The sequence below is a fragment of the Sinohyriopsis cumingii genome, chromosome 15, assembly GCF_028554795.1.
Source record: "Sinohyriopsis cumingii isolate HCF-2022 chromosome 15, ASM2855479v2, whole genome shotgun sequence".
Lineage (NCBI taxonomy): Eukaryota > Metazoa > Mollusca > Bivalvia > Unionida > Unionidae > Sinohyriopsis > Sinohyriopsis cumingii.
The window spans coordinates 54,467,757-54,484,664 of record NC_142975.1 but is presented as its reverse complement, the minus strand read 5'-3'; the positions used below and the strand labels follow the sequence as shown (position 1 = coordinate 54,484,664).

The following is a 16,908-nucleotide window of genomic DNA, read 5'->3' as shown; positions in this document are numbered from 1 at the left end:
TGCTGTTTTGGAAAATTTCAACAGTTCTGGATAACAGGTATCATTCCTTGAAGGTAGTTTGTACCCTTGATTAAGTGCATGGATTACGGAAATAAATGTATGCCCGACAACAAAGTATTCATTATATCACCCCGGTCATTTCAATCTGTCAGACGTCGATATTCAGCCAAGGCTTTGCGTTCTCTAAATTGCATGTGCCAAACTAGAGACGCCGATAGACAACATGCTAGAACCGGCATCTTGAATGAAAACCATAAAGGTCCTTTTACATTAATGACGATGGAAGATTTGTGGGATAAACATACCTACGACGCCAAGGTTTGGAAAGTCAAGGATACCAAGTGTTGAAAATGGGAAACACGATTAAGATCGACGTTTGACAACAGTTTCAGAATTTCCTTGTATCGTAGAAGACTACGTTGTGCTGCTTAGCAAACTGTTAAATCCATTCAAGAATTTGTTTTAAGGACGGACTTGTGCTGCTGAACGTTTGACGTACAAAGTCAACAAATCTCATTGAAGAGCAAATCAAATATATCAATATATGTTCGTTTTATCCTTATGTGATCAACAACAAGTTCAATTTCAAGTAGCCTTGCCCCAATAACGCCAAAGAGACGGCAATTCCGGTGGACTCGGCCAACTACGTGATAAAAGACTTCCTCCACGACCAAGGCGTTACAAGAGTGATATATATTACCAACGAGGAGAGTGTGGATCTTATCCACGATACGTATCATGCTCGGCACAACATCGACACTGGCAGTTTCGTCTGCCACACCGGCTTTTATGCTCATGCAGGCAAAACGGAGCTCTCTGTTTGGTAACATTGTGTCCCACCAGTCGGACGAACGCAAGAGATGGACTGAGAGTTGAGTAGCGGTATCAACAGATTGAGTAGCGGTATCAGCAGATTATGATGTTGTAGAAAACTCTTGAACAAGAGGAGTCATTCCGGGTGGATGGGTGTCTGCCCTTTCAAACTTCAGTAGCCATTATGGATGAAGCCTGTATTGTAAGCTGCTTTACGTACTAACGTTGCAGGTAGGCACCAAGTTCGTTGGCCTCGTCATAAGCCGCGTCTATACTGTAAATAACTCAAAAAACAACCTTCTTTGGCTGTGCCATTTAAGTTTGACTGCCTGCAGTAGACCATTGGTAGACTAAACTTGACCTCGGGATTCTGTCTCACCTGTACGACAGCGAGGTCAGTAACTGCCATAAACAACATGTAGTAAACCCCGTCAACAGATTTGCTCGCTTGTGCTGTACCAAGGTTTCCAGGAGACAGTTCAACGAAGAAATAGAGGGTCTTCAGCTCACAGCAATATACACCTTGCGCACATAGCCCGAACCAGACCTAAACTAGTTGTTAAACAGCTGCACCAACACATATCGTCCGGTCTAGCACCTTATCCACACTGCCCAACAAGCAGAATATTAGGTGACACAACGTCTGAAGACAACGTCGGGGTGGGTGGCGCGTCAGCGGTTTCAAGAGGCTGGTTTTCAATTTGAGAACTACTCAAGAGTGGGCTGATGCAAGCGACAAGAGGCTGGGCTCCTCGATACCTATGCTCCCGCACATGCCTCTTCAACAATAAGAAGCAAGAAAAAATACAGGCCCACATAGCCTAACTGCTTTCCGAATGCGCTTAAACGCCGACGCCAAGGGAACGTTCGCTTGTATCCATTCCGAGACAGGCAAAATCAGTTTTGACCTTCGCTACCCCAGGCAGCTCCAGTTCGTGGAAAACGGCTTTTTTTTCGTACCATGGAATGCTCTTTGTGGTGATCTAGGCAAACAAGGCTTTAACGCGGTTAAGCTACTCATGCTGCTGCATCGAATAATTCCAACATGAAATTATGGTGACTCATGGCTATATTACCTCACTACATGCAATTGGTTCACGAGGCTCATTGGCAAATTGGGAAGTTGGTTTGTATGAAGTCATTCATCGCACTCACGTCTGGAATATTACCGCAGATCAAACTTCTTTCGCTGAGGAAATTCCCAATGAACAAGTCCAAAAACACTCGGACGAAAATGATCATGGCTATTAAGGAACAAAAACAAAACAAACTAAAAAAAATACGCACGACACTCTTTAAACCTTAATTAAATAGTTATGCCCGGAGATTTCCCTAAGGATATTATTTAAATTATCGATATATTTTCGAAACGAAACCGACAAACGGACTGAAGTGTACTGATCGAGTACCATCCACGTTCACATAGTCTATAATTGGATTTGGTCCGACGGTAGAATGCCCTCTATCGCCTCTTTTTCAGTTGTAATCTATTCTTGTTGGACAAACACCTCTTGCTGGAACGAAAAATATGACAAATAATAATTAGTTCTTCAAGTATATTAAATGCTCGTTAAAACTGAACGAAATATAGAATTTAATGTTTATCTACACTGATTTCATCGAGTACAAGATAGTGGGCAACATAGTCGCCGCTGAGAGCCAATCCTTCCAAAGTGGATTCTTCCGCAGTTTTTTGTGTGCAGTTGATGAGCAAACATGTATGATGTTCACCGCGAGTTTGCGCATCCTCATTTGTGACAGTGTGAAAATTAGTATAAAAGAACATCTTCCTTCAAATGGTTTTAATTTTCGAATGGAAAAGTTGCCGTGGAAATAAATTTTCGTAAAGGATTCTGGACTGAACGGTAAGTAGCTAATGTATTATATGGTTAACATAGTAGCTTGACAACAAGGACATGGTTTTAAAAATATCTTGAAATTGGTCTTCCGTATAATGGCATTCAGTTTCAGGCATATAATGACTCGAATATCGTATGCTTTAAAATATGCTGCCTTGACGCAAGGAAAATAATTTCTCCAAAACGTTCCAATTGACCAACAAAGTTTGAAACAAGCGTTAGCGAACGTAGGAAAAATGTTAGGTAGGAAAAAATTCCTGGTCGCTAAGACACCAATTTAAAAGTTTTTCATTCTCCAGTCGAATGCATCAATTGATGTTATTGGTTAGAGCGAGGACAAGGCAGAAAGAGATATAGAAAACACTTCAGACCTCAAAGACACGATCAGATAAAGGATAAGAAAAGAAGAACTGTCAGATTTTGACCTTTTTAATTACTACAATATATACACGTAGATTATTGTTATTGTACGATGAAATTGGGTTGACTAAAAGTTACTGTATATAAAAGTCAAAGTTCTAAAAATGAAAAGTCCAATCCAGCAGTCAGTGCTAAGAGGCTGCCATCAACAACTTCATGTACTCTTGGTTGAGTTTGGCTGATTTAGATTTAAACAACAAACTGGTCAGCAACATCATGTACTGAAAGTCTCCCAATATACGAAAAAGAGGCCATGAACACACACCTCAGTGCATCTACGGTGTGGAAACTTGAAACCTTGGATGCGTTATGTATGTAACACATAGTTGACAGTGGGCGGCGATTTTCACAATGTTGGATTTTAAGGCCACTAAAATAAAATCCAATAAGGGCTTAGTTTAGAAATGACGGATCGTTTACACTCGTAAATGTGATTACAAGACAAGTATTTTTTTATCTGTGTGGATGTATATCTGAGGCTGAATCGAACTAGTACCGGGATCCATTAGATGGCAAATGCATAGGAGTACAAAACTATCATCGGAGAAGTCAGTTTTACACGCAACATTTGGAAATCGTACCAAAAAGTGGGGGAAAGATAGCAGTCAAATTCTGACCAAAACCACAGCCAAGTATTCCCTGCGACGAGTGAAATTCAAAACCTTCATCGTTGCCCCTGGACTCATATCCAAAATGTAAAGTTATGTGGTTCTGGAGATAACTGTCTAAAGGTTTGTTTATTGGCCGCGTCAGCAAAGCCCTCCTCAGCGGAACTATTGATCACAACCTTTTCGTGTTCTAACACTTCAACGTGTCGAAACCAAAAGCAACCCGTGACAGCCATACATTGTGTACCAGAATTTTTGAACCTATCTTTACCCAGAACAATCACTTGAGATCTTTATTGACTCTGTTTGAAAGCTCGAGACAGTTGGGAACCAACATTTATACGCCATTCGATATCACGATTATGCAAAATGATATTGTTTAATGGTATTCGTTTTTGCTCACGACCGAAGAGTAGACGAGGGACATTTCCAACTTATGAAATCCAATCTGTGTGGAACTTCAGTTTTTACAGTTCTCCTAGTGAACACACTGAAAAGTGTTATATGCAGAATTTGGTAATAAAACTGAAATACCATGAGAGGAGTAATCATAGGCTATTTAAAAGAAGAAAAAGCACTAACACATACATTGGCAAAGAGAATGTTTTCCCTCCAGGACAGAAATTATAGAAATCACACACTTGACCTACGAGTGGAGAAAAAAAGATAGAAACAGTAGTGATGTCACGATGGCCAAAACAAGATCAACACTTAGTTTCCTGCTTTGCTCTCCACTTAGGTAAGATAATCACAGTCCTGACAAGAAAACAATGCTATCGTTGTCCAATTCATCAGGCGCTACACGACAAATGTTTAATGATGAGTCAAGACAAGAAGGCAGAGCGTCTGGAAGAAGCGTGGACACTCATCCCAGAAGGAACCGCCTTGAACGACTGACTTTCTTGAAGACACAACACATCCAAGCTCTCATGAAACAAAGCTTAATTTTTTTTAAAGATGGCGAAAAAGTTCATCAATGATGCGATGCTTAAAGAAAAGAAAGAGAGGGAAGCAAGTGAGAGGAATAGCAAAGGCAGGAGAAGCAATATTAAGTTTCTCAAGCGACCGCAATAAAATCATCAACCACAACAGGAGCCGGAATCCCTCATCCCATAAGTGGATGATTGGGAACGTGAGGCCAAGCAGCTTCCCTTTTCCCTGTTTTTCTCTGTCGAATACTAACGTTGAAACAGATGGAAAAAGAGATGTGTTGACTGTGCAACCGGGATTAGGCGTGCTACCACTGAAGGACTTTGTGGTTGAAAAACAAAATACCAAACGGTCCTTTTTTGTGTCATCCATATCTCTCTGAAAACGAGATACTGCTCAATCATCTCCAAAATATTGTATATTTTATGTGTGTTCGTTTTTATGTTGTGTACGTCTTTCACAAGGAAGAAAGACCCCATGCTTATGTGTGTGCGGTTGCATATAAGTGTGTTTATGTGTATGTTTGTGTATGTAAACATTCTTACCCTTTTCATAGGTGATACAGTGACCACTCATACTCTATGCTTGAGTTAGTGTTTGTGGTTGCAAGTAGGTATTGACGCTGGTCAGTTAGATGACATGTTTGTAAGTAGGTGTATGTGTTGGTCAGTAAATACGGATATTAATTAGTTGGTGTATGCTAAACCCATGACATAATATCAGATTCCCATTGAGACCATTGTGGCATTTTGAACCAAATATTAAAGTTCATTATTTAATTCCCACTGATGGTATAGTGGCATTTTTGGAGACCCAAATTATAACCATAATGATAAATTCCAACTGAGGCTATGGTGTCATTTGTGAAATAGAACAATTATAGCCTTAATGTTAAATACCCATTGAAGTCATAGTGTCACGCTATAACACAACGGAAAGACATTGATGAATGGCTACTAGTTTAAAATATTCATCTTTTACCGCTTCAGATATCCTATCCTGTATCCAGATTTCATATTCTACCTGACGAAAAGGGGACGGGAATTCTCCAAACATTGCAAATTTCTCCACGACTTTGCAGATGATGTTATAAACAGTCGCAAGAAAACATTGGTAAGATAAGAGCAATTCTCTGAATTAGTCTTAATTTCAGCCAAACCTTGTTTTTTTCTTATTAATGATATTCACGGGTAAATGAATATGCGATTTTAATATATGGACCAGAACGTGCTAAAGTTCTGTTCAAAGATGGTGAAAGCTTTCGAATTATTCGCGACTCGTCATTTAATGGGCCTTGAAATTCTCAAAAAGGTAATATTCGTAGAACTTTGCAAAATTAATCTTATATTTGGCAATAATTGTTTCTCAGGTTTTTAAAATAAATTTTATCTACAAAGATTTTTTAATCTGTAATGTGGAATGATCTAAATTATTAAACACCAATTTAATCACCTCTTCAAACAGAGAAGTGAATTAAAATAATAGGTTGCGATTGGTTGAGTTCGGACTATGTTGTGGTGGGAAAATTATGGATTACGCCATTAAGTTCTTAAGGTTTATTCGGAGACATACAATGCATATCTTGTCCAAACAGGTATGCTGAAAAAGAAAAGACTTTTGATTCCTTATCTTTGAGGAATAAACATTGTATGAGTGATTATTTTTTCCGTTAACATTAGAATCATGTAATATTTTTCGAAACCACACGGCTTGATATTGAAATACACGTGTGGCTAAAAATAGTATCGTGTATAAAGAGCTATTTTGTAAACAAACCATGTACTTTCATGTCATAAATGCTTTAAGTTGAGCATGTGTGTGATTTAGATATTTAGCGTAGCTTTAACGATCATTCGGTGATATTTCTTCGATGTCTACAGTATGGCAGTTTAGTGTTGTCTAGCACAGGGGCATCATGTCGCAGACATGTATCATCATGTCTCATCCAGTCAAATTAGCCTGATACCAGGTCAACCATTCTTAACACTAACCTATTAATGCTGAACGCCAAGCAAGGCAGCTGCTGCACCATTTTTGTAAGTCTTTGGTATGGCTCGGCCAGGATGCGAACTAGCTACCTCCTGCATCAGAGGTGGCCGCTCTAACCACCTAGACCATTGGAGCGGTCGCTTTTGGTTGATTAGATTTGCTTGTGAATAAAATAAACAAGGTGTTTCGTCCATTTGAAAGTAGAGATGATAAAGTTAACTATGTGGACAAGTTCACGGAGTCACAAACGAAACCTTGCAGCAAGCAAACGAATAAACATTGTCAACAACAAACGTGAGAGACGCAGTAACTGAGAATATCATTCTGATCTTTTAAACAGTTTTAGGAAAAATATTTGTAGCTTTTCGCAAATAGAATGCTTTTGACAATGACTGTTGCTCTCTAGGGTCTTTCAAAACAGCACAGAAAAACACATTGAGGCCAAGGGCTAAGGCATATCTATCAGAGACATACTATTTCACAAAGTCAGTGGAAACGCTAAGTTCGAGAAAGAAATGCAAAACTGAAGATTTTGGTAGGAAACGAAGAGCATCAGAGCCACAAAGCAAAGACGACGATAAAAAAAGTATTTTTCCTCTGGTTAAACGGACGGAAACAACAACAGCTGATCTGCTATTTTCCACGTTCAACTATCTTGATACAGTATTAGGCTAGCGATAGAAAACTTGCACTGCAAGATACAGGCCATAGATGGGGTCCCTCCAACAGCGAGCATGTAAGTGACAGGGCATAAACATATGCTTTTGCTGGTAATAAGAATATTAATAGATATACTTACATTTATGCATCTTGCATTTCCTCAAAATGTACTTTCTTCATTAGTCCTGCACATCCGAATGACACGATCCATGTCATGGAAAACCTGATACATACTGAAATGGTACTGTAATTTCAACTACATTTCCAACTGAACTCACATTCTCCTTACTGGACTGAACTGACCCAATGAATCCAGTCCATCATAAGCAGAAAAGCAGAAATCAGTTAGATCAACAGAAAAACAAAATCCATCCAGAGCAACTGCAAAACTTTTTTCATTTTTCTTCGATTCAAGATATGGCTCTAAATTTCACTTTTGAATATTTTTAATAGACTGAGCGCAGTGCTATGTACACATTAATATTGATACTGTGCATTAAGGAATCTAAAGTTTTGTGTTTATTTTGAAATACAGCGTAAATTCAATTACTTTTACTCTGGTAGTATATTTCTTTTATTATTAAGCCTTAGACAAGAAAACGAAATGAGTACGTAATAGAAAGGTTACTGCATTTGTATAGAAAAATATGATCATGTTTTTTTCGGAGTAATACTGTACTCCAAAGGTCGTGCAGGCAGAAATACTTAGAAAACACTTTTTCATATTTTTCCATACAAATGCAGTAACCTATAATTATTATTATTGGTGATGTAACTATTATTATTATTATTATTATTATTATTATTATTATGCAAGTTGAAGAATGACTATGCTCCTCTAAAACCCACTATAGTATTATCCAATTTCAACGTAAACCTTTTTCATTAGTATATTTTTATTTTCAAATAAAATATTTTCAAAGATCGAGCTTCCACTATAATTGGGAGCTTAGTGCTAGCCAAGTTTCCATGGAGAAAAGTACTCTTACTGAGTTGTGATGGACAGGCTGGCCTCAGTAATTATTTGAAAATGTAATTGACAACTTGAACTTGACATGCTAATAATTACCTACATACATCAAAGCCATTACACTAATGAAAGAAGCTAATGAGTTTACATCTCCACGAAATCAAATAATGGGTGTTAGATTTTCAACACCTTGTTTGCTCAATGTTGATAATTAAGTTACGCAACATTAACCAATCACAGTTCGTTTGAAACAGATGTCATCTGCTTTTGTACCCCTACCGAGGGTGAATGTTATTGATATTAACTTAAAATTTAAACATACTGTCATTCAGCATATTTTTCTAATTAAGAACATAAATTATAATATTAACTTAATTGGAAAAGTTTTAGGACTCTTTTAGATTTTTCTTCTTTGAAACAAAAATTGAACGAATAAATAAAACCTTAATTAACGCAGGAGAAGGAGGGTGTGTCCAACAAGAAGTACTTGGATTTGGTGGACGTATTGTTAACCTGTAAGCCTAAAACCGGTGAAGGACTTTCTTCTGTGGAAATGAGGGATCAGGTGAACAATTTCTTGTCTGCAGGTAAACAGTTTGCTATATATATGCGGTATTGAAGATTTAAGATTTAAATACAATCCCAAAATACATATCATGTCAATGATATAGCGCACCTAATGTCGAATAATAATCGTATCATTCAAAGAAGAAATTATTTAAAATTTATATCAAATGCATTTTCTTGGATTCGACTGTAATCAGAATCACATATATCCATTTTATATTCCTTCTTAATATTGCTTATAATCATAGTACCAGACTCGTTCTTACAACCATAAAATAAACAAAATAACTTGTATAAAAAACACTTTTTTCGGTACGATTCTTTCTATATGTTTCTAAAATGCCTTTGTGTGTGCGTGTGTGTGTGTGTGTGTGTGTGTGTGTGTGTGTGTGAGAGAGAGAGAGAGAGAGAGAGAGAGAGAGAGAGAGATTTATCTTCTTGTTAGTTGTAGGATGATAGACTTATCCGTTTGATAGTGGTTGCTTGGCCGTTTCACATAAGCAGGTGAAATTTGGTTATAGAGTATAAAGAATGATATATTGTACATAAAAGCCATTGTCATCAATCCTTATCTTGTGGGCAGAAAATGAACTCACACTATTCATCTTCCAAAATGGAGATATTTTCATGATTGTAACAACAAGGATAAACTATTTCTTCCATATCTAACCCCTCATGTCCGTCTGTCTCTATTCTATTTAATCCACCCAACGCCATGTCGGCCTGCTCGATTCTATATAACCCTCTTGTCCGTCTCTGTCTATTTTGTCTAACCCGTCATGTCTATCTTACTCTTTTATTGATCTAACTCCTCATCCGCCTGTCTCCATTTTTTCTACCCCGTCATGTCTATCGTACTCTATTTTATCTAGCTCCTCAAGTCAGTCTATCTATATTCTATGTAACCCCTCATGGCGGTGTCTGTCTCAGTTCTATATAATCCCTCATGGCGGTGTCTGTCTCAGCTATGTATAATCCCTCATGGCGGTGTCTGTCTCTATTATAAACCCTTTATGTCTTAATTCTAAAGTTGTGACTGGAACATTTAAACCAAGCGAATGCTTTCCTCAAATAGAACCATATACCAATATTTGAGTATCAACATTCCAGAAGGTTTTAAATTATGTACAATGCTCTCATCTACTGTATTCAGTCATTTTAGCAACCTGCCCTTTTTTACAACAGTCATATACTTTCAGAAGACATTGCATCATCAATATGTTATTATCGCCATTTTTTAAAATACCCCCGAAATAACCATAGCCATACTCAAACAGTCATTTCTTTTAAAACTTCCCATGCCCATGTTCTGCGTCCACGTTCATGAAATGATTTAAGCATCAAATAGCATTGATTTTTTAATCTTTCTTGTGCACATAAATTCAGGATCTGCTATGCAAAGTTCTTTTAATTTTATTTACTGATTTATTGATTTATTTTCAATTTCGTAATCCAGGTACCAATTAAATTTGATACAGAAAATTGAATCACAAGTCCAAGTGTATATTCCAATTTAATTCCAATGGTATTCTAAATAAATTACCATATTGAATGTATTGATATTCCTGTAGTCTCGAATGGCCTGGAGTGCGGCGATGTGCTGTCTTTTGATGTAGCACTATAATATAATCCAAAATGTCCTTGTACGAATTCACTATAATTCCAAATTAAGTTTTTAGTCAAGAATATTTATTGAGGGTTTTGAAAAAATTCCAGTGAATACTAATTTGAATAATTAAATCCTACCAAATTAAAAAATCAGAACACAACAATAAGAGTGACTCTGCTTCAGATGTTAAGGCAAGAATGAGAAAGCTTTCAAGTCGACAGCATTATCTAAAAACCTAAGACACAATATTAGAGCCATGATGTACGTCAGTCTCTTTTGTATAACGTTCATTGTTGTCAACAGGTTTCTAAATTTCCTAGTGGAAAACTGATGTCTTATACTCAGATTCAAATAAACATGGCTGCCTCCATTAATAATGGTCTGAATATTTAATCCACAATGATAGAGGAATATTAGCTATGTATTAGGTTGTTTGCACATGACTGTCACATAAAATCACTAACAAAAGCGAACAATCAATACAAATTAAATATACAAAAAAACAACACATTCTTAAATTAAAATGATCAAAGTTTTATATTAATTTACATAAGTCGAAACAGTATATTTAACAATATCATTGCGAGGATGATGAAACCACTCAACGCAGCTTCATTATGTCACTGACAATGAAAATAATTTAAAATTATTCCAGAGTTAAAAGTCTAACAGAAATGTCTTACACGACACAAATGGTTTGCAGCACGTAAGTATAATTATTTAACAGATTGTAACCAACGTTAAGTAGTTCAAGGCCTGGTTACACGCCCGACGGGAAAATATATGGTGTGCGATAAAATATCTTGAATCAACACCCTTAACGATCCAAATTTTAAAGATGTGAGGTGAAATGGGATATTTTAAGAATGAGGACTTTTGTTTTTGGTGGAGGCATAAATGAGTGCTGATGTAAAACTTGAGTACGGGCTTTCGACAGAAAAGAGACGTTTAAGTAAAACTTCCCATATTTTCAATATGACTAAAAATTCATAGAAATCTTAATGCAGTGAAACATAATATTAAAGAACCATTTTAACTAGTATACACGTTCATTATCAGATAAAGCAGGAGTAGTTTTCAGCTTATAAAACTGCGGATGCCACTAATTCCACGCGGTTTTCATCAGGGCACGATTCTACGTCCAGTGCCATTTCTTGGATCCTGTACTCAGTCGCGGAACATCAGGACGTGCAGGACAAAGTCAGGGCTGAAGTAGATAGTGTATTGGATGGCAGACAGACGGACGATCTACGGTGGTATATTGATTTTATAATCAATATTAAATTTACAACTGCACACACACACACACACACACACACACACACACATATATATATATATATATATATATATATATATATATATATATATATATATATATATAAAGATATATATAATGTACGATTTATTAATGATATACCACATGATGTATATATGTTTCATTTAAAGTTTAAAAGAAACGAGGCTTGCATGTTTCATGTTTGAATCATAAGGTTATCTTATGTTGATTTAATCAATGTGAATAAAAATAGAAACTTAAGAAAGAAAACAACCAACGTATCAATATGCAGATGTGATTGTCAATAGCTATAAAAAAAAGTCACAGAACTACATTTTTATAGCAGACACACTCGGCAGGGATGGGAGTTCATTCACTCGGTCAATACACAGTCGCCCGGAGGATATCTTAACTCCGTTCAAAGGGCACATGTGTTTTTGTATGTGATATAAGTAAAATATAGGTATAGCATGTACGCTGTATCAGAGAAATACCACTCATTGCATAAATTTTTCATTAAAAGGGAGCTCGGCAATCCTCGTTTCCTTTTTATGAAAAACGTATACATCTCGTGGTATATATATATATATATATATATATATATATATATATATATATATATATATATATATATATATATATATATATATATATATATATATATATATATATATAGTGTGTGTGTGTGTGTTCCTTGAGCTCTATCTGTCTCTATCCTGAGATATACTTAGAGCCAATGCATGCATGCATATATTGTTAGAAATACACGTTTATATAGAGGAGGTAAATAAGTGGTTAATTTACAACATTCATGTAGATTGAGTGTTGTCGTGAAATCATTGTGATAAGACAACATACGCACACACACCGACACACACACGTAAATCGCAAGTTATGGATGCCAGCGTAACTGGAATAGCAGTCATTTGTTATTTGTAATTGAGGACATGGACCTTTTGGGAAGAGTATGTATTTCACATGATACGTTCGATTTCACTACAGGGAGGACTTACCACGTCTCGAGTACCTGGGGATGGTCATCAAGGAAGGCATGCGTCACCACTGCCCAATACCTGCTGTTGACCGACAAATTACGAAGGATTTCCAGATAGACGGTCATCATTTTCCCGCTGGAACCTCTGTAGCCGTCGACATCTACTTGCTTCACCACAACGAAGAAGTGTGGGAGCGACCGTTGGAGTTTATACCCGAGAGGTTTTCAAGGGAGAATGCTTCAAATATAAAACCTTTTCAGTTCATTCCTTTTTCTGCTGGTCCCAGGTATGACAAGAAAGAGGATTATATCGAATATCAAAGTTTATCTTATACTCATTTAAAGTTCTGATACCATTTCGTTCCCAGTGATTTCTCTGGTACACTTTTTAGTAGCAAAGATAACAATTTAATCTAGATGTTTTCAGTATGATTTTCATCTCCCAAGTTTTGTACGACTAGTTTTTAAAATGAATATTTAAGAAAATCGGTGAAAGGTTATAAATATCTTCAAATCTTTGAAAAATAGGGTTAGAAATTGTTATAGAAACTGCATTCTTTTAAAAAGTCCGAGATTTTCTCTGGTGGCATATTATCATAAAGATTCTTCAGTTAGCTCGCATAAAATAATCGAAGTAAAATAATTATTAACACACACACACACACACACACACACACACACAACATCTGTCTCACTGAATGAAAGTCAGCCCACTGGAGTCGACAAGAATTTAATCATTTTAACCAAAACTCTACTGAAACCTTAAAATTATATAATTCATATTAATTTTAAAAAAGAAGCCATTGCAGGAAATGTCTCCCGACCAGTAAATAAAAATGTCCATGTTTACAAGAAACATGATGTCATTCCATCATCACAGTGGCGTTTTGCATCGTATCATCTCATGAAAACACTTTTCCCTTTCGGAAAGCCTTGTTCTGGCGTTACAAGGAAAACTCATGGGGTTATTTTTGCTGTTGTTATTTTTATTTTTGATACCCTCATTTGGTCTGGTTGAATGAAACTATATCTTATGACATTCAGTATTTCCCAGAGTTCACAGTACACTAATAAACAGAGGTCACAAATAACGTATTAACAACTAAGTAAATAGAGGATAATGGGTAATAATTTAATATTGAATCTATGAAACGAGCTGGATAATGTCCATCTTTTCCTAGCCTTAGCTAGCCAAGCTGAACTTTATTCAACGAGTTTCATTGATTTAATATTAAATCAGTACCCATTAGGGATTCGTTTATCACATAGTTATCTTTTATTTTAATTGAAATAGTATAGTATACAAAATAGTACCAGATGCAAGTTGAAGTAATAATGCGCAGTTCTAAAACTTACAAATTATAATTCATTTTTGATACTGGCAAAATTATTTTTCAACACGTGATAACTTGTGGGAAATCTGTACATGTACAGTATGCTGTCATACCGTTCACTCGGTTTAGGTTAGACGAGCCATACAGTTAACATCAATTAACATGTTTACAGTGTTTTCACAAAAAGTGTGTCCATTCCTCTACTAAAAATTCCAATTGTTGGATTTTCATGTGAAGGGATGATTACTAGATCTATGGCTCCATGAGATCTCCGGCAAATGAATGTCTGGTAAAAAGAGAAATGAAAAAGAAAAAAAAAAAAAAAACGGTTTATTTACAACGCCTGAATGAAACTTTTCCAGCATTAGGAAAAGTGATTACATTGATTGATGTGATAAGGTGACGAAGTTTGTCACTGTAATGTCGATATAATGTTATGTTTCACATCAACATTGGCAGTTTCCATCGTTGTTTGAGACAGGCTTCACAGACTGCTTTAACAAAATTATGTACAGCACAATGATATCCTTCAGTGATCGCAAACAGTATGTCCAGATATGCTTTAAGATGGCTAGGAATCTCTTTGTGCTTATATCAAGTATGCCCTAAGCGCCTTCTAGCCGTACCAGCAATCGGTGAATGATTTTATTTGATTACCCTATGATGGAGCACTCGTGGAGCCACTATTGTCTGGTTGAACGATACTACATTTCGAGCTGCGCGGTAAATTTTTATTTTCAGCCAATCAAACGTAACCATTCAGATTTAAAGTCTTTTATGATTGGTTAATGCAAAATCTCAACGCAAGACGTAGTTCAAAGGTTATACGATCTCTGGGCCTGTTCGTATATATTTTGCTGTATTTTAAGTACTACATTATCAAGAAACAGAAAACTTACAATAAGTCTTAGAATCATACATGTGATTTCTCATAATGTATTTTCTCACATAGGAACTGTATCGGACAGGACTTTGCTATGAACGAAGGAAAAGTCGTTCTTGCAAAACTGGTGCGCAGGTAGGTCCCAAATTATGTTATAATGAAAAACATAGCTTTTATTAAACTAAAAATCTGATATCATAACTAGAGAAATGGTACAAAGACACACTATTTTCTTTATTGTTTAATCAAAAAGTAAATAATATGTACGAATATATGATAAAACAAAAATACATATATTTCCACAACAGCAAAACGCGTCATTGCCGAGTACTTATTAAGGTTTTCAAGTTCTTGATCTCTCAGCAGCTGAAATTAACAGGTGGTACAAGCAAATAATAATGTTATAATTAGATGTTCCTACAGTTTATTTAAAATGACACCAAAGTCTCATGTGAGTCACTTTCGTAACAAGGCACTGAATGTGATCATTTCGTCATTTGTATTTCTTCAGATTAAAATTCGAGCTGGAACCAAATCATGTTCCCCAGAAGAAAGTATCACTTGTTATGAGATCGGCCAACGGGATTATGTTGAAGGTTTCTTCCAGATAGAGTGCAATTGATGGAAAAAGGATTTAATACCCAGTCGGACTTCTTGCGGACACGACCATATAAGATGGGAAAAGTCCACTTCTTTTCATTTGAAATTCATATCACGTTTAGCTAACTGTAAATGAGAGGGAACACAAAACAGAGTATATATGACAGTACACTGTAAATGAGATAGTACGCATTGTAGACTATACATGCTAGTACACTGTAAATAAGAGGGTACGCGATATAGACTATATATAGTAGTACACTGTAAATGAGAGGGTACGCATTATAGAATATGCATGGTAGTAAACTGTAAATGAGAGGGTACGCATTATATACTATGTATGCATGGTAGTAAACTGTAAATGAGAGGGTACGCATTATAGATTATGCATGGTAATACACTGTAAATCAGCGGGTACGCAATATAGACTATTCATGGTAGTACACGGTAAATGAGAGGGTATGCATTATAGACTATATATGGTAGTAAACTGTTAATGAGAGGGTACGCAAAACAGAGCATCTGTTTTAGTAAACTGCAAATGATGGGACAAACACTACATAGTGTATTTAGCAATAAAATTAAAAAAATTATTGTGCTCATTATTCTTAAACATGATATCATGTATGGTAAAAATAAAAGCATAAGACCACATTTATTGTTGACGGTATTAAATAATATAAATTGTATATTTTTGTGTAAATATATGTCACAGACACCACTAATAATATTAGAAAATAAACTACCTTGCTTTACCTTGAATTACGTCTGTTTATGCCATGCAATAGTACAGCATGTACGGAAACCTTTTTCTCACGATAGAAAAAAAAGATATTCAAAAATACAATTGGAGTGTTTAATGTTTTCCATAAAAAGTATAACTTGTTTTAATAGCAGTAAGTTTATTCCTTTACTAATTTACTGCTGGAGATTCATTTTCGCCTGAAAAAATGGTAGGAAAAATGCATTTTTGTTTACTTTTGAATGAATCCAAATGCGTCTGCTTCTGATAGTTCGTTTAGCCGGAAAGGTATAACTTAGACTTTTTGCTTATATGACATAGGATTGTCGTGTCCTGGCCACCTATTACTTCAAATCTCAAACATATCCTACATTTTGAAAGGTTCACCTGTCCGTGTTCAGTTCTGACGGGTCTGCTTTAGAACTCTGCTCAAAAGGTCTAAAATCCAGAAACACTCCGGTTCTAAAACCGGTAATTCTTGTCCCCCCACCTCAAAATCGGGTCTTAAAACTGTATTTTGTAATGTGAGTTGAAATTCTGTATTGTTTGGTATTGTAGAATTACATCTGTCAATATTCTGTAATACCACCCACTATTTTCTATCGTAACTGATAATTACGTTACAGGGTTAATATCGTAAATGATTATTAC

The 16,908-nt window shown here is 36.0% G+C and overlaps 1 protein-coding gene across 3 annotated transcripts in view; it reads left to right on the top strand.

The window, feature by feature from the left end:
* The window catches only part of LOC149781821 (cytochrome P450 4F12-like), a 38,913-nt gene extending 22,643 nt beyond the window's left edge, over positions 1-16,270 (top strand). For all 3 annotated transcript variants that reach the window (XM_089935995.1, XM_089935996.1, XM_089935994.1), the window contains 6 exons: positions 5,620-5,743; positions 8,707-8,836; positions 11,552-11,681; positions 12,707-12,985; positions 14,985-15,050; positions 15,427-16,270. In XM_089935995.1, coding sequence (XP_089792121.1) covers positions 5,620-5,743; positions 8,707-8,836; positions 11,552-11,681; positions 12,707-12,985; positions 14,985-15,050; positions 15,427-15,526 — 829 coding nt within the window. In that variant the 3' untranslated portion in view covers positions 15,527-16,270. The remainder of the gene's footprint in view (positions 1-5,619; positions 5,744-8,706; positions 8,837-11,551; positions 11,682-12,706; positions 12,986-14,984; positions 15,051-15,426) is intronic.
* Positions 16,271-16,908: the final 638 nt, after the last annotated feature.